The sequence below is a fragment of the Pieris napi genome, chromosome 15 (genome assembly GCF_905475465.1).
Source record: "Pieris napi chromosome 15, ilPieNapi1.2, whole genome shotgun sequence".
Classification (NCBI taxonomy): Eukaryota; Metazoa; Arthropoda; class Insecta; order Lepidoptera; family Pieridae; genus Pieris; species Pieris napi.
In genome coordinates, this window is record NC_062248.1 from 2,748,916 (window position 1) to 2,768,690 (window position 19,775).

General features: G+C 33.8%; 1 protein-coding gene and 1 pseudogene across 1 annotated transcript; one reads left to right on the forward strand and one right to left on the reverse strand.

Moving 5' to 3' along the window:
- Positions 1-666: 666 nt before the first annotated feature.
- LOC125056772 (proton-coupled folate transporter-like) lies at positions 667-17,438 on the reverse strand. Its single transcript, XM_047660056.1, has 8 exons — positions 17,311-17,438; positions 11,673-12,707; positions 5,566-5,719; positions 4,780-4,881; positions 3,941-4,078; positions 2,886-2,969; positions 2,410-2,566; positions 667-850 (listed from the first exon to the last, which is right to left on the reverse strand). Exons 2-8 carry the CDS (start codon positions 12,471-12,473, stop codon positions 682-684), a joined length of 1,605 nt encoding a protein of 534 aa, XP_047516012.1. The 5' UTR covers positions 12,474-12,707; positions 17,311-17,438; the 3' UTR covers positions 667-681.
- LOC125056986 lies at positions 16,762-16,877 on the forward strand (annotated as a pseudogene).
- Positions 17,439-19,775: the final 2,337 nt, after the last annotated feature.

Here is a 19,775-nt window from a genome sequence, read left to right on the forward strand (position 1 = left end):
CCAAATGTTTCGGATTCAACTTTTCTCCATCTTACAGAATTCACTTGGTTATAGTACCAATAGTCAAATACTCTCACAATAATACCAGTATTTTTTGTTCATTACCATTTTCAGCCTAAATTAGGAATTATTTTTCACTTTTTAGTTTAATGTGCTTTAAAAGCGTGTTTTTTAGTTTTTTTAAACTATTATTAATTTTTTATTTTTTAGTTAAATTGTTTTATTTTTTTTCGGATTATTGCATTGTCATCGATCTTTGACAGGTGCGCAAAGGTTGAATTAAATCTGTCCGTTAAAAGTGGGTCAAAATCGAGTCCGAAGGAGTCGGTTACATACATACATACATACATACAGGTGAAGCTAATATAAAGCGTGTAAAAACTTCACTAAAATCACTAAAAACTTCAACTATTCATTGATTAATAATTTATTTTATCGGCAACTGATTTATTTGGCAAAGGATAGAACACGCGATCGAACAACCAACAGATATTTAAAAATTCATTTAAAGTACTTCTCTTACTATTTTAATGAGATTCTTGGCCATTTAGAGTAAAAAATAAAAAGGGAAATTTATTTAATTACTATTCAAAATAAACAATGACACCTCCAAATTTTATAACTAAAGTCTTAAAATTTAATATTTACAAATTATTACAAAACTTATTTAAATAGTGAGTTCTATAATTTAGTCTTTTCAGTAAATTCCGTGGGCTTTATATTATCTGGTAGATATGATTTTTCAGTTTTTTCCGGAACACTTTCCGTTTCTGCATCATTTTTCTCTTGATTTTCTAAAGCGATCTTTCGTGCCGTAGACACAGCTTTTCTATGTTGAATGAAGAAGTATCTGCAAATCGAAATAAAATTCACGATTTTGTAACGTAATTTTACTATTTATACTTATTCTTTAGAAATAAATTCCTCATATATATGTGTAATTAATAATGCAATCACGCTGTTCAAAACAGCAAAAATAAATTTGTACCAAACTTTTTATCAAAAACATCGTGTCGCTTTGTTTGTTTCATACAGTACGTTACAATTATAATAATGTAGTGGGAGTTTCCTTGTGTGTCTGAGATATGTTGTCGATATCTACGTATAGGCTTGAAATGTCTGCGTTTAACATAGGAGCAAACTAATTGCTCAGATAGAAATAAAATTCCATAGGTACGTAGCGCTGATTTGAACGCACGACCTCAGTGATAAGGGTCGCACGGTTAAGCCACTAAGCCAACACTGCTCTTATTATGATATAATATTGTGATATAAACTTAGATGTGTGTGAGTATCTTCGCCCCAATAGAGACTATAAGTTGTGTTATTGAACACTTTCTTTCTTTAGTAAATTAGATTAGACTTAAATTTAATTAGTCTAGGCCGTTATGTTTAATGATTAAATATCAAATAGACTAAATATTTATAAAAAAATAATTGCGTGATTCTATTTTGCGATGCCTTCTGCTGATAGATACTAAAGATTCAATCAATTAATTCAGATTGTTTAAAGATTTCATTCATATTAATTCAAAACTTATGAAAATCGTATAGGGCTAGGAATTGCTGATTAAAGAGAGAAGCAGTTAGCTAGGCCCTCATTTAAATTTATTATTGAGGTATCATCATATTAGCTATAATATGAATAAATTATATCCATTTTAAGTTTTTTTAATCTTAGAAAAATTGGTAGCCGGGCTTCCCTATAAGGATAGCTATATATTCCTATTGGTGTATAATGTATATATATATGAACGTCAATATTAAAACACAATTAAAGATCTCAAGACCGTAGAGAGGCTGAGGGGAACTGGCAAGGAGGAGTCTCAACCACTCTTTTTAATCGCAGTTGTTATTCCGAAATTCATTTGAAATAGTATTCTAATGGATTCCGTTTAAATGATATCATTTTGGGATTAGTGATAACCTAATAACAATATAATCTTATCATATCTTATATTATTCATATTTTTAGCGAGCATTTCTATTATTTTTCCTGCTTAATTTTAAAATAATTACTTTACAAATAATTTTAACACAAATCTGTGATTTATGTTACTTTTATATAATACTAGCTGACCGGGCAAACGTCGTTTTGCCATGTATATTATTTATAATAAAAAAAAGGTGGTTAATCGTAGAGGGGTGAAAGTTAGGGGTTGTATGTATTTTTTTATGCTGTATAATAAAAAAATAAAAACAGAAAAAAATATTAAAAAATAAAAAAAAAATATTTAGGGGTGGACTACCCTTAACATTTAGGGGGATGAAAAATATATATTGTCTGATTCTCAGATATACCCAATATGTACACAAAATTTCATGAGAATCGGTCGAGCCGTTTCGGAGGAGTTTAACTACAAACACCGCGACACGAGAATTTTATATATTAGATATTGTTTAACTTACACTAAAATAACCGAGGCTGGTATAATCAGTGCTGCACTAGTGAGGAAGACGGCTCCAGGTAGAAGCTTCAGCGTCTTCATGTAAAGCCAGGAGTAGAGTGGATGGAACACCAGCGATGCTAAGGTTTCCGTCAAAGCGAAGAGAGAATTCACTTTTGCTAGAAATATAGAAAGATAGAAACTATACTGAAGATATAACAAAATTAAAATATATATATAAACAAACATAAAATAATGGCATGATGAAATTAGTTTTAATTAAAGGTGGTTAGATGATTTGTTTAATTCACTAACATTCTGTGAAGTAAACCTTAAAGTTAGTGTGTTACCATGGTAACAATGTTATTCCCATCTATCAAGAACTGTAACCATGGTTACAAATCTACCTTATGGGCGATTGTGTTTTGTTTTGTTGGTGCCATAAGGGCGATAAAAACAAAACTATTTAGTTTATGAATGAGTTATTCAAATAAATACCTGTTTCATCTTTCTCGACGAGTTTTGTTATCATTGAGCGCAGTGACGTCATGATTGCCGAAGAAAAAAATTCAATGATTGGAACTGAAAAAAAATTACCCCTATTATGTGGAAATAGATATAATAATATTTTCGAATTGTAACGCAAAAACCTGGAATCAAAACTATTGTTATTATTTCGAACGCAACAATACGTTAATAATATTAAAAAAGGAATATTAGCACATAATAAAATTGTTCAATAATAAAAAAGTATTATTATGATTACATAATAATGCGAGAGTTTAACTGAAATTATTATCACATTTTCTGTATACAAAAAATCATGACTTGCTACTTGAGCGCAATTTTCTGTGTTTAAATAATAATAATAATAATAAGCCTTTTTATTTCCTGTTTTACAATAGTTGGTAGTTGTTATATTAAAGTAACCAAAAATATTGATTTTGTTAGTAGGTTAGCTTACATTATGTTAGTATTATATATTTATATTATTTATTTAACAGGAACCCCGGTTTGGGTAAAAGCCTCCTCCAAAGATGCCCATTGTTGTCGGTCCTGTGCTATAGAGTGCCAGTTTTTGCCAGCTGATCTTTTCAGATCATCTTCCCAGCGGTCTAAGGGTCTCCCCTTCCGCCTCTTGCCTGGTGGTCCTTTCCATTGGGTAACTCGTTTGGTCCACTTTCTGCTAGACATTCTTGCTACATGGCCAGCCCAATGCCATTTCAGTTTTCGGGCAAAAGTTAAAGCGTTTGTAAATTTAGTGACGGCTCTTATCTTTGTGTGTCTTATTTGTTTTTCTATTTATGTTCAACATGCTTCGCTCTAAACCTCTTTGACATACATTGATTTTATTCACAGCTTGTGTAGAGAATTTCCAGGTCTGGCTACCATAAGTTAAGCTGGGTAGTAGACATGAGTTCATAACTTTAGCTTTGAGAGTTATTGGTAAGTTACTCTTAAATATTTCTTTTAGGCTCCAATATTTATTCCAGGTTTGTTGGACCCTTCTCTCTATTTCTATAATGTTACATAGTAGGTGTTTGAATACTTACTCAAAATCATTTCTAAGTCAGTTTTGACGAAAGCAGTCCAAACCGCTCCAATGAACTTGCTGATCATCGCAATGACACATAGAAGAGAGTCATCAAATTGTAGTTTCTTACTTAGCACAGTTATCGAGAACATTACACCTGAAACATTTATTATTTTGCTTCACAAATCATATGATTATGGTTTGTTCATTAAATATTAATTCCATTATTATTAATAAATAAATAATAAAATATATCAGTGGCACTACAACCTCTTTAGGTCTGGGCCTCAGACTTTTGAATCTGTTTCATGATCATTTTTCAATATAAAAGGCAAGTAGGTGATCAGCCACCACGCACACACGTTAGACACACGCCGTCGACTTTCTGGGTCTAAGACATGTCGGTTTCCTAACGATGTTTTCCATCACCGTTTGAGCCAATTTTAAATACGCACATAGAAAGAAAGTCCATTGGTGCACAGCCGGGGATCGAACCTACGACCTCAGGGATGAGAGTCGCACGCTGAAGCCACTAGGCCAACACTGCTCACATTAATTGAATGTTTTTATAAAATAACATGTTTCGTTTCACACATCCCAAAAAGCGCGCAAATATGACGCAACCACGGATGTAAAATTATTTTGTGCCACAGACTATGACATTGCGTGCAATAACAAAAAACTCCTTTGATTTGACCTTTTTGTACATTAGAGCAATGACGTTGGACAATTTTTTTAATATGTCTATGTATGTTCTAATACAATGAATGTACTTTGTTGATGTTTTCGAATTACGATATCGAAGGTTTTAAGAAACAAACTTTTGTTATAGCAATAATTAAATGTTTTGTCAATTACCTATTGAATGAAGAATGATGGAGTAGCTGGCAAAAAAGCTGTATTTCAACATATCCCAGTTGAGTTGATTTCTCACGAACAAATAGAATACGCCGTGCTCAGCTGAAAGTGTTAATTAAATTATAAAATTTGCTCATTATTATTGTGGTAAATTATTATTTATTTATTTATGAACACTTTGTTGCATTACATATTTGGTACATAAACATTTACAACAAGCGGCCTTATCGCTAACAAGCGATCTCTTCCAGGCAACCCTAGTAGGGTAAAGTGCAAAAAGTCAATAACTAAATTAAAAAATAAAACAACAGATAACAATACAATAACAACAAAAAAAATTAAAACTAATCTTATGAGTGTGTATGAATAACATTTTTTATAGATATTTTATTAAATCTTTTATTTATGGTTCATTTTGGAAATACGACTTGTACATAGTATTGTCTTGTCAAGTTTATTAATTAAATTAAATTAAATCTTTTATTAACATAACTTTTACACATTTAAAGAAAACACTTTTTTACCGGATTGAAGTTATGTATTATTAAATACATTTTACATAATTAAAAAAATCCCTTATTGACTTTTTGCAATTTACCCTAGTTTACGCATTCAGAAACTACATATATTTAAGCGTCTAACTGTAGAAAATCCTCATTCCTGACCGTAATCCAATAGGCGTCGATATACGAGAAAATTTCAACTACTCTTAAAGTAATTATTATGCAAACCATTTGTAATAAAGTGGTAGGCGGGTTTCTTATACAAGCAATAAAGTTAACTCACACATAGCAGGTCCGTAAATAATGAAAACGGCAACCAGCGTGAGAATTACTTTGACCCTGGCGTTTGACGCACGTCGTCGAAAAGCCACATTGACTGTCTCTACCACGTGAGACAAGTCGAAGAATGCCACGTCCTTGTTAGCTGTTCGCTCGATCTGAAAAAAAAACAGATTACATTATTTTTATTTATTTATTTTTGACGTGACAACGTCTTATAAATCGATTGAGCCGGCTGCACGCACGAAAAAACATGACTCATGCGGCGTTACCTCGCTCTGAGGCGTTCCATTTAAGGCTTGAAGTGCAAGCGAGAGCGCGAAGCGGCAGAGAGGCACAATCGGACTCCGCGCTCTTCAGCGTTCGACATCTGTCTCTCTCCTACTTGAGTGAGCGATTCGTGACATTGTCACGTTCAACTATCGTCAGTAAACCGACTTTACAGACAACCGATTTTCAAAGATCACATTGGAACACAAATTTCTCCGTCCACCGAAGCGTCGACATTAATTACAATAATAATTGGTTTACAATGTTAGATAAAAAGTGCGACAGTCGAAAGCTGTTATTCACGCCAGTGACAAGTGTCAGGTACGGATGCCTTTTAACATACATCGGTGCTGCTTTATGCCTTAAACGTCTGCATCTTCAGAACCTCAAAGATGTATTTCCAGCTATACGTGCCTGACACGACGGCTTTCGGGATTAAACTGGGTTTATCAGCTCCGTGTTTAATACTTATATAAAAATTGGAAGGCGCAAGCATAAAACAATGTCTGTTGTTTATGTTTTTATAAACCGAAGAAAGTTTAGTACTTCAGTTCGTCGCCACATTAGTATCAAGTTGAGGGTTCGACTCTTACTCTGTTACATCTGGCCAGTAGCACTATACGGCTGTGAGGCATGGACTAATAAAGAAGGACACAAAAAGACCCTCAAGGCTTTTGAGATGTGGTATTACACATGCTTCACATCAGCTGGATCCAAAGAGTGATGAATGAAAGAGTCCTTAAACATGTCCCATGTATGGATACGACAGGTATAACGCTGAGCAAGCTATGGGCATGAAGGTAACGGAGACGAGTTTGAAGGGAATAATGCTCAATGTTGGGTTGAGAGGCATCTTTTTGGGATTTGCTGTGAGGGTCATGCAGGGGGTTGTCAAAAGAAATAGGTAGTAATAGAGTAGTAATATAGTAATAGAAAGTAAACATTCGGGTTACCAATACATTTATGTAAGCTTTTTAACACCTCCGACGACTACATAGTCGGGGAATAATCTGGAAACGTTTAAAAAAAAAAGAGTCCTTAAACGAATCGGGTCGACGCTTATACAGACTGTTAAAATATGGAAAGTGCCATATCTCGGATACGCTTTGCCTTATAATCGAAACGTCTTGTTACAGCTTATAATGGTGGGCAAAATTCAAAGCAAGAGTCGGGCTGGTAGAAGAAGTCGTGATTGCGGAACGTACGGGAGTGGACCCTGATCACATCCGCTGAGAAGCTTTTTAGACTAGCGCATGATACCCGCTAATCAAAGCTGTCAACAGCCAACCTTTAGTAATAAAGTGAAGAAGAAGAAAAGAAGAAGAAGAATATTTTGTTAGTGCTCAGCAGACCTAGAAGACCCGATGCGTACAATAATATAGCATTACTACTTAGTTTGGGTTGGTAATATAGTTAACCACTAAGCTACTAATTCATAGAGTAATTTTTGACAGTATCAGCCAAGACTCGTTATCTTCTATAGCTTTCGTAATTCACAAAAATGTAATCATGTATATATAACGTGATAGCACAGTTTCGCGTTTGCATATCATTAGATAACCTAATCGAAATAAGTATTTGACCCAAATCCCCAAGATAATCTGGTCTATTGCAAAATTAATTACTAAAATATTTAAATTGTACGTTAGAGCAGATGCAAGCAATACGTTGCATAAATATTATGACATTTTGGGAATTAAACTTTATAAAACCCAATTATTAATGACAATATTTTTTAGACACTGTTGAATAATCCTCCTCCGTTCGCTTGCTGTTGCGGTAGATAACTGCACTGCTGTCTTCTTCTCTGACGATCTCCAGCTAGGTGAAATGAGAGACCAAAGTGCCCAGGTTTTGTGATACGTGGTCGATCGTGTTGGACTGCGTCCCCTTGGTCTTTTCCCTCCATTTTCCCGAATAATACAGAATTAATTTCAATATTCGCGTTTATATTCGATTCTGCCCGAAGATTCAAGTAACATAAAATGGATTCTCGGAGAAATAAAAATAATGGTGCTTGTCTGTCCATACATCAACGTTCTAATTAGAGATATTTTCACTTATAATACCACAAGAGCTTCAAAATTATCGGGTATTTCCCGATAGGTTCGTTGCAAACAATTAATATAGTCTCACAACGACTATAGTCGTCATGACGACTATATTTGTTTGCAGGGAACCTTGAGGGAAATGGCCGATAATTTTGAAGCTCGTGTGGTATTCGGGGGATTATTTTTCCGACCCAAATGTCGGCCAATAGAATTGCACCATGAGACGAAATGTACAGTTAACAAATAAGAATTTCATAATGAATAAAACAACTACTTAATACTTTTCTTGAAGCAACGACCAGATAAAATTTTCACAAAAAATTTTCAGTATAATACCATGTAGGTTGTACCACGTGACGTCGAATGGTGCAATTCTATTGGCCGATATTTGGGTCGGAAAAATAATCACAAAAAACTAATTGGTATTGGATATTTGTACTTCTTATATCTACTACAAAAATGCACTTTATTGATTGCCTGTTGGATCTTAGTCGGTTAAGAATTGTGTTGACCTGCCAGTAAGCTATTAAATATTTTATAAATAATATTAGAAGATATAAATTACAAACCAATAACAGAAAAATAGCAAATTTAATCTTAAATTAAATATAAATTTAAAAACTTAAAACTCATAAAGAGTAATAAACAAAATTACGGTACTTGGAAGATTGATTTAAAATATATTAATGTTAAATTAAATTGTAAGAGCGAGGTTGCCTGCATTAAAAGTAGCAAAGAAAAGAGCTGTTGGTACAAAAGACTTTTATTTCTAGTAACTCCACGATTACCAAGAAAGGAAAACTTATCAATAAGATCAGCATGAATATTAAGTTCTATATTTTATACAAATAAACCAGGTCAATGTCGAAGATCTATCTCGAAATAGTCTAATGATTTATATTTTCATAATACCAGACAACGGAAAAATATATTCTTCAAAACTAACCTACTAACTATTTAGGACAATAATAATCTAATACAATACTAAAATGAGTAACGCTATTATGGGTATTGACTTTAGATTGTGGCACGTGTTTTCTTATGCAAGTCGGTTGCCTCTGAACCTTGCTTGTTGGTTTTAAGATCCTAAATATCCTAATAAATGGCTGCTTATTATTACTGTTTAATGCCTTTCTAAGTGCATTTTGTTAGCATACATGCAGTGTTGGCTTAGTGGCTACAGCGGGCGACTATCATTCCTGAGGCGTAGGTTCGATCCCCGGCTGTGCACCAATGGACTTTCTGTCTATGTGCGCGTTCAACATTCGCTCGAACGGTGAAGGAAAGCATCACGAGGAAACCGGCTTGCCTTAGACCAAAAACGTCGACGGCGTGTGTCAGCCACAGGAGGCTGATCGTGAAACAGGTTCAGAAATCTGAGGCCCAGACTTAAAAAGGTTATAGCGCAGTGATTTTTTTAAGTGCATATAGTCTATGTCATGTTTAGATTGGCTATCTAACAAAGGGTACACGTTGTAATACGACACTTATCTGAAGTATTATCGGTTAAGTGGTGCATTTCCTTGAGTACCTATTGTTTTACTCTTCAGTAGTTTATCAAAGTTTGATGTACTAGACTAGGATCTGTTTGTTCCAGATCAAGTAATATGTACCAAGAACGTGTAAAACGGTGCACAATGCGTCAAATAATTGTATATTTTTTAATATGTTTTTACTAGGATAAAAGTCTTTTAGACGATAGTTTTTATTATGTTGCCATATGTATCAAAATATATATATATAGTTATTCGTTTTCGAAAACTTAAATTCACATACAAATTAAAATTTCAAATTTAGAACAGTGGTTGATTAAATCTCTAAAGTAATGGGTTGAATGAAATCTGTGTGAAAATCAAATTCAAAAAAGTTATTATTTAGTGTATATAACATGATTATTTTTCCGACCCAAATATCGGCCAATAGAATTGCACCATTCGACGTCACGTGGTACAACCTACATGGTATTATAATGATAATTTTTTGTGAAAATTTTCTCTGGTCGTTGCTTCAAGAAAAGTATTAAGTAGTTGTTTTATTCATTATGAAATTCTTATTTGTTAACTGTACATTTCGTCTCATGGTGCAATTCTATTGGCCGACATTTGGGTCGGAAAAATAATCCCCCGAATACCACACGAGCTTCAAAATTATCGGGCATTTCCCAAATACCCGATAATTTTGAAGCTCTTGTGGTATTATAACTGAGAATTTGGCACCTAGCATATTCTATTCTTTTTTTATCTATTGTAATGTAATATTATATGGCATAAAATATATTTACAATATCATAAATCATGTAAAATTACATGCTATGCAAACGATAATAAACGATTAAAAAATATGCGGCTTACTACAAAAAACCTATTTACGGTTTCGTAAAAGAAAAAATACTACCACAAGAACTTTGCAGCTGGAAAAAGCTAAAGATAATTTGTTTCATTGATTTTTTTTTATTGTCAAGTGAATCAGCCTTCTATGTTTGACAACCTTCAATTTCGGGTCTAAGACTATTCAGGAACGCAATGCTGCCTCCTGTCTGTCAAAATTTCCGAATATTTCGCTAATAAAGAGGTTGTGTGTGTGAAGCGTGAACACTTCACACACACAACATACAAACGTTCTGATACATTCAACTATTGAACACGAAACTTGTTGCCGTTTTATTTTATTAAGAGGTGATTAAATAGAACTAACCCATATATTATGTTCTTATCACAGGATTATACGATAATATTTATTTTATTTTTCATAGTTGCTAAATATTCAAGTTGACATTGTATTTCGAAACAATTATCATAATACGATAACAGTATATAGACAATATCTATAGCCAAGTCATTTTATTAGCTTCATAATAAAATGTTATTTAAATTTGTTTATTACTAGTAGCTTTGCAATCGCCTTAAAATAGTGTTAAGTGTATTTTTAATAATACATATATACATAATATATTTATATTATATATTTTAGTTTATGTTAAGTTTAGTTATTTATTTCAATGTGTATTATTTTATTATTATAAGTATTTAATCAGACATCTTAATAAATAATTCAAAGTAATTAGAAGTTAAAGATTGATTTGAGTAAATGTATTAAAAAACCTTTTATTCTAAAGTAGCTTTAAATGCATCTTGGAATGCAGACGTATGCAGCATTGTAAAGCAGATACAGTGGCTCGGATACTTGTACCGGCAAATTTAACTGAGTATCTTTGAGAAAACATTAATTAACGCAATACGCGCTTTTTGTATTAAAACCTTTTTATCGAATATTTATAGATTAGACTATGCTGAAGAGCCGAATGAAGGGAATTCTTAGATACCCGCCCTTAATGTATTGACATTACTGACTACGTAAGAGTTGGGTGGTGGTTTCAGTACCTTCATTAGATCTTTCAGTTAATGTAAACTACCCACACTATGAAATGGTCCAAATAAAATTTGACCTTAATCATCAAGGCAAGATCTGACTTATGTGAGAAAATACACAAAGTGAATTCAACATATCAGTACTTATTATTTTATTTACAAGATCATTTTAGTAAGTAATACTGAACCAGATAAAACGCATTTATCGAGTCAGGACATTATAACCATAAACTTAAAATCTTGAATTATGATAATAAAACGCCTTTTTTTATTATCGAGACTAAAGTTACTAATAAAATATTCTTATAACCCTATATATACATATTTATTTATGTACGTAATATAGATATTAATAAAAAAAAATCTCTTGTGTTATCTTCCTTAAATTCCGAAGCGAATGAGTAAAATCAATTTGTACTTACTTTTGGAAATCCTTTGTCCTCCAGAAACGCATCAGGCTCTTTCAAGCAGAAACATCCATACATCAGGACGAAGCTAAATAATATACTCGTAGAGGAGAACAGCGCGTAGTAACCCATGCGCTGCACCAGAATGCCTCCCAGTGCTATCCCTATTGGGACTCCGACTGTCATACAAAAGCTGACCAAGCCCACTCTAAAAGTCCTGGACTTCTCCGACGTGATATCACTTATGTAGCTGAAGACACCAAGAAACATTGTCACCCAACCACCAGTAACAGCCGTAAAGAAAGTCTCCAAGAACACAGTAATTTCAACAGGAATCTCATAAAAGAAAAATACATTTACGATATTATTTATCGAAGTCATTAGTTCCCCGAAAATGGGCAAAAGTATGCAAAGCTTCCGTTTTCCGGTCCTATCGCTCCAAGCCCCCAAAAACATGATAATAATACATGGTAATGCGGTGTTAATCACGCTTCTCCAAATATCGATGGAGGATATGAGTGTCTGAACTTGTCTTTCGTATTCTGAGAAGTTGTTGCTATTTTTCTTTACCAATGCGTTGCATATTTCGTCACCAAACGCGAAGTTCACTCTGCAAGCTTTGTCCAAATTGAAGTTTCCCATCGCAAATCTGGATATCACACTGGGAATAATGAGTCCAGCGAAAAGCGGCTCCACTGTTATATTTTCTCTTATGTAGCATAGTTTCTCCGAGAAGTTTCTATCTTTGTACTTTACCAATTTCTTGTTTAGAGGCTTCTCCTCTGTCTTATCTGGGTCTTGGTTTTCGTCAGCCATTTTATCGTATTAGTTCATGTTCCACAGAGCAGCAACAGTTACGATGGTTGATTCAACAATGGATGTCAATATAGTATTTGTAATAATTGTTTTATTATTTACTCGTCCGATGTTTGATATCAATTATGCAGATAATGATATTGATAATGAATGTTTATTCCTATTGGTTCGATAAGTCCTCAATATGTTGACTTTGTAAACTATAATTATCTATTCACCAACAATCAGAGATATCTGAAACAAAGAATGCCAATTAGTATTATTGAGTTAATTAAGGTTAGAATTCGGGATTTCTAATTATTAAATATATTTGTTTAGGTTGATAATGAACATTAGTAATTGTGTTATAAGTGGAATTAACAGTTATAAAATCCTTTTATAAGCAAATAATTTTACAATTTATGCTATCATATGGTTATTGGTGAGGGTATTAGATAAACAAGAGAGACAGTCGATGATTGCCGCGCCCAGATAATGCATTGTTGAAAATTAGGTTTTCAATTCAAAACAACTAATTTGTGGTTTTGGTACATTTTAAGGTTTTGTTTAATGTATGCTTTCTTTAGACCAATAGAGCGATGGGTCGACGGGATTGAAAGGGCACAAAACAAAATAGGGTAGAAAAAGATGGACGAGGGGCTTCCGGACCCGCATCTTAGAATAGTAGAAATTTTATTTTTATCTATTTTGTTAAATATATGCCAATAAGTTGTGGATGAATAAAGGCTTATTATGTATATTCTTCAGAGTTTATTTATGAGATATGATTTTTTTTCTTGAGATGTTTTTTTTAGCATGGAAAGCAAAAAAGGATATATATAGATGATAGAACATAATATTTATTTGCTAACATGTAATTAAAAAGTGTGGTAGGATATTTTTAAATTTCAATTCTTGGTTTTAATGAGCCCGTTATAATCTGTTAAATAATTTTAAATATTTGCTTATATGAAGGAATAGAAGGTAAGTAAGTCCCAAGAATCAACGGCGTGCTGTGTGACGGTAAAAACATATGAAGAATCTGCGCCACTATCTTTTTGTTCTTAGTTGTTACAGAGAATGTCATGTAACATATAAACAAATGCTACACAATGTTAGTGTGATAAATACCATTCATCAAATTTATCATGTGATTGTCACGGTCTTATACGCGAAAATTGCCAGTCAATTATAAAAATTTCAAAGTCATGGTCGATAATACGTAAGATATAAGCACTGGTTGCCTAGCAGTTTAAAGTATCCCAAGGCTGTGGTCGTTCATTGAAAACCCGGTATGTAGACCCAAAAATCAACGTTGGTCTGTCGTAGACTGATGCCTATAAAACTAACAATAAACTAGACGAAGACAATCAAAAGCCATTGAGCAGTGTGGGTCTAGTGGCTTCAGCGTGCGACTCTCATCCTTGAGGTCGTAAGTCCAAGCCCCGGATGTGCACCAATAGACTTTCTATGTGCGCATTCCTTTAAGGGAGACATCGTGAGGAAACCGGCTTGCCTTAGACCCGAAAAGTTAACGGCGTGTGTCAGGCATTGGAGGCTGATCACCTACTTGCCTATTTGATTTATACAGATACTAAAATCTGAGGCCCAGATCTAAAAAGGTTGTAGCGCCACTGATGTATGTTTATGACCCATTGGACTTGGACTGAATTATAATTAAAATTAAAAAAAAAAACACTGATTCCAATTTTAAAAAATGTTGCAAGACACTCTCATAAACTCACATCCACACACACTGGTAAATCCATTCTCATCCACTCACCTTGAAGCTCTACTCAGGTTCTGCTGGGGCTCGGCAATAATTTATCGTTAGAGTACTTTGGAAGGTTTGGAGATTATTTGGGACTATCTAGCGAAAACACTGGTGGATCGAGGCAAACCGGACCCGTTACAGGTAACTCATAAAACAAAAAAGGCTTGTGGTTGAATTTTTAACTACCCTCCTAGCCATTCAACTCATAAAAGTTGTAGCTCTACTGGATTATTGTTATTGTCAAATTTTATGAGGTTTTTCATTAAAAACAATGATTCAACGCAAGGTAATCGACCGCAAACGGCAGTACCATATTGATTTGTTGTTTATTGTTATATTGAAATTGACCGCATGTTGTCTTAAAAAATTGCAATGATGATTAAGAAATAAAATAGCTAGTTTTATTTATAATATCATCAAATTATGTAGAATACAGCTAAAACTGACAATTTTAGCTTGACTCGTTGCTCGATTAATAAGGGTTAAGTACATGTCGTCATGCTTTTTTAATGGATGTAATAATAAAATCCCAACCAACGCGAGTACTCTACACAATATCTTTATCTAATATATAAAATTCTCGTGTCGCGGTGTTTGTGGTTAATCTCCTCCGAAACAGCTCGACCGATTCTCATGAAATTTTTTGTGCATATTGGGTATGTCTGAGAATCGGACATCTATTTTTCATCCCCCTAAATGTTAAGAGTAGTCCAACCCTAAATATTTATTTTTTATTTTTAGATATTTTTTTCTGTTTTTATTTTTTTATGATACAGCATTAAAAAAAAACAACCCCTAACTTTCACCCCTCTACAATCAACCCCTATTTTTTTATTATAAATGATATACATGGCAAAACGACGTTTGCCCGGTCAGCTAGTAATATATAGCATATAATAAATAAGAATTGTACCAAGTACTGAAACTCTTAGATTACTGTGAGGAGTACCTAGTATGGAAGGGTTGAACTCGCTAAATCTGCTTCAAAAAATTAAATTAAATTGGCCTCTTAAGTATTTTATTTTCAACTCAAGATTTCTGGCCTTTGGAGTGGACTTTAAATTGAGGAAATCCTACACTAATACAATTGTCTATTCAGTTTCGACTGAGTAGGTATTATTCAATTAGGTTTCTTAATTGAAAGTTTTTTTTACACATATTACATAATAAATATTTTTTAAATTTTTTCTGTTTACACATTACACATATTACATAAAAACTTTAGAGGTGTCAAGGGACACCCGGATGGAACGAAATTCCTTTCGATTAATTTATATGTTAATTGGTATCATAACAGTATGATAGATTTTCTCGACACCAATCTTACGACGAAAAAAAAAGCCAACATCACGAGGTGTTCCCAGGCGGTCACCCATCCAAGTACTGACCTCGCCCGACGTTGCTTAACTTCGGTGATCGGACGAGAACCGGTGTATTACAATAGCAAATAGCAAAAAAGTGTCGTGACAGCTTTTCGTAAGAATTTTTTCCGTCTAGCCCCCTTTCACAACGCGCGATAAGGAACTTCGTTCCAATAAACATTACACATAAAAAATACAATTACACTAATTATACAACAGAGGGTTGTTGTTGCACGTGTATTGGTTGCGCAACGTGCATCATTTGTCTCCTCAACCAATTTTGCATTTTGGCTCTGCAGTACCTTTTGACTCCATACAGAACCACGATGACAAGTAGCACCGTGATTATTAATACAATTCCTAATGTATTCAGTTTGTTTTCTATACTCTCTTGCACCCTAGTTACTTGGGCCTAGGCCAAAGCCACATTATTGTTAACTTCTATAGATTTATAATTGCCCATTGTATAAAAAGGTAATTTTTTATTTTTTTATAAAAGCTTGCCAATGCTCGGTAAAATGATACATGGATAAAAGAAAAATAAAATACAATTTTTAATGTGTCAAGCACTTACAGGCAAACATAGCATATAAGAAATAATAAAAAGAAATTAAGCAAAACAATAATATAATTTAAATAAACATTAGACAAAAATCGCTCTTAAAGTGTGTGGGGAGCAACTATGGACACTCTCATATGTCAACTCTGGACATCGGTGAATTTTGGTCAAAACGCGTTCTCCGAGGTAGTAGTTATTCAACGAGTAGGTAGTATTAAATTAGGTTTCTTAATTGAAAGTTTTTGGAACGAAGTTCCTTATCGCGCGTTGTGAAAGGGGGCTAGACGGAAAAAATTCTTACGAAAAGTTGTCACGACACTTTTTTGCTATTTGCTATTGTAATACACCGGTTCTCGTCCGATCACCGAAGTTAAGCAACGTCGGGCGAGGTCAGTACTTGGATGGGTGACCGCCTGAGAAACCTCGTGATGTTGGCTTTTTTTTGTAGGGATAAGAAATGAAAATTATTTTTGGAATCACTTAACTAAATTAGTCTTGTTGGAACGAAGTTATCAAGCGTTGCGAAAGGGGGCTAGACGGAATAAATTAAGACCAAAAGTTGTAACGACACTTTTTGCTATAGTTGTTATATTTTACATTTTCGATTTAGCTATCGCCAACGTCCATACCACGTTGAATACACCGGTTCTCGTCCGATCACCAAAGTTAAACAACGTCGGGCGAGGTCAGTACTTGGATGGGTGACCGCCTGGGAACTGGTAAGATTGGTGTCGAGAAAATCTATCATACTGTTATGATACCAATTAACATATAAATTAATCGAAAGGAATTTCGTTCCAACCGGGTGTCCCTTGACACATCTAAAGTTATTTTTTTAATTTTAATAAAAATTTGCCATAATCCTGCTTTCTAAGGGAATTACCTAACCGGTACAGTAAGATAGATACAACATTACTTTTAGTTTATATGCAATATCAATCAGTCCGTAAGAAGTTACTACAATTCACGAAAATTAAATGTACCTAAATTTTGTGAAACATCCTCAAACATTCATCTTTTTCTCTCAATGCTTACGATGACAAAAAGAGACAGTAGTGCATTAGTTAAAAAAGACTTTGTAGTAATACAAATTCGATTACTTTAATCTGTTCTTACTTATTTGATTGAACTAGAATCAAGCGGTCAAACAAAAAGGCCCCTTACCGTTAAGTAAAACGATTAACACAAATAGCACTGCACAAACATAGGTCATTTTTAACAGGCGGTCACATTACGAATGTCTATATACAACTCGCCACTGCATTGGTACATAATAGTAGCATTCATACGCACATCATTATATACTTAAGCAATTGTCCGCTCAAAGGATGCGATAGCTTCGTCGAAGGACCTTGATAATGCCACGTGGAAATTGGCTATTTAAACTGCTGTGCTTATATAATAGAAATACTTCGATATGACCAAAACTAGCGCTGATCTCAGATTTCTCCTTGAACCATCCTTGCCCATCTTAAGGGCATGTGAAGAGCTGAGGTGTTAGACCTAGCCCCTTAATCCCCGCGTCAGCGTCGACATCCATGGCGCGAGCCCGCGTCTGCGCATTGTGATCTCATATAAAAAATGGTCTCAGATTTCTCTATATTCTGTATCGCTACTACTAAGTTTGTACCAACAAATCTTTGTTATTTTTTATAATCTGCATATATTTTAAATTCAGAATATATTTTTAAAGATTTAAATATTTTAAAGCAAAGTGGATTATTAACACACACTTAATATATTGCCCGTAAATGAATTGCTGTTCATTTGTCTCGCCAAAACTCGAGAACGGCTGATTTTGGCCTTTAAATATCAAGCAAGTTCAGGGAAGGTTTAAACTGTGAAAAACACGTAACAATAAAAAAAGCAATTATAATACAATTCGTTTCTAGCTTCAAATCATTTGAAGTCTTTTAATTTTTTAGAAAGAAAAAATTGTCGCTTGGTTGTCAAACATTTTTAGGTTCTTTCGTAATTTTAAATTCGTAGCTATGACATAAATTTCTGTAAGGTCCAATCTCTTTGTTTTCAAACTAGTTTTTTTTTCAAAACAGATCTGTTTTACATATAAAAAATGTATAACAGAAGCTTTAAATTCATTGAGTGTATTGCATTAAATAATGTAGATAAAAAATTGTACTAAAATACTTTTATTTTAAAAACCTCAAAGGGTTTTCTGACAATTTGACATATATTTTTACTAAACAGTCCTGATCAATGAGTTCCTCTCGTATTTCTGTAGGAATGTAATAGATTCACATAAATATCATAATGAAGTCACATCAAAGAATTCTGAAATTACTTGTATATTTAAAGGTACATACAACTTGGGTTCGAAATAAGTGTTCGATTAGGGACTTGCTGCGACTCTCATCCTTGAGGTCTTAGGTTCGGTCCCCGGCTGTGCACCAATAGACTTTCTTTCTACGTGCGCTTTTATCATTCGGTGTAGTGAAGGAAAACATCGTGAAGAAACCGGCTCGACTTGGCTTACCGAAGACAGGGCTTAATTTATATTGAAATAGTATAAGATCCAGGAGTCTGAGTACGTTGATCATGAAGCTGTAAAGATATATTTTTAATTATAAATATACCGGAAATGTTTTATTTAATGTTATTGACAATAGAATATACATTATATGGTTATATCTGGTTACGTGCGGTTAATAATATATGGTTAATTTACATATGGTGCCACTGTATGTAAATGTACTTTGTAGATCTCTGTATGCAACTAAGATCTGAATACTCAACTTCAAAAGAAGATTAACAAATGAAAATAAATCTTTGATAAGTTTTTCGTTTTAGCTTCCTAATTTGTGCATTAATGTTAATCATTGTATAACAAGTTGAATAAACTAAACTAATATTATCTTTCTATTGTCTCACCTTCCTCGGACAAGCACAAAAGTTGGCGCGGCCGTTGATCAGGCGGAATAAATAAACGGCTCAAATATAAGAGTCTTTCTTCTTTTCTTCTTACTTTCATTTTGTTCCCTTTTGAGTAGAGGCTAGTGGGCCGTGGAGCTCAAGGGCACAGGCGCTAATTAAAGATTTAAGTTGGCACCTGGTAGATAGTACCGGTGACCCCAGAGCTGATGCTTTCATCGCTTAACGAATAAGTATCACAATAATAATTAGCCTTTATTCATCCACATCTTATTGACATACATAATAGATATAAATAAAAAAAAATACTATTCTGAGCGCCCCTGTCCTGGAGAAGGTCTCCTCTAACTTTTATTATATTTTATTTTGTCCCATCGTCATCCAATTTTTTCCAGCTACCTTTTCGATCCCGTCTCATCGCTCTATTGGTCTGCCCCTATCCCTTTTGGACCAGTCCATTCGGTTACTGTTTTAGACCATCTGTCATTATAACGGGCAACGTGCCCATCGCTTAGCATCAATTATTTTTGGTTTTCTACGAAACGAATAAGTATCGCAATACAGCGAGGAAATGTTGCCAGCGTTAAAGGTACACTGCCACAGGGACCAAATTAATTTTCTAAATAAGTTTCAATTTCAATTTTTAAACATTATTATCTTACCAATTGATAGGGAAATTTCTCAATTTAATGTCATATCTTATTTTGACTAATTCCAGGATATTTTATGTTATATATATT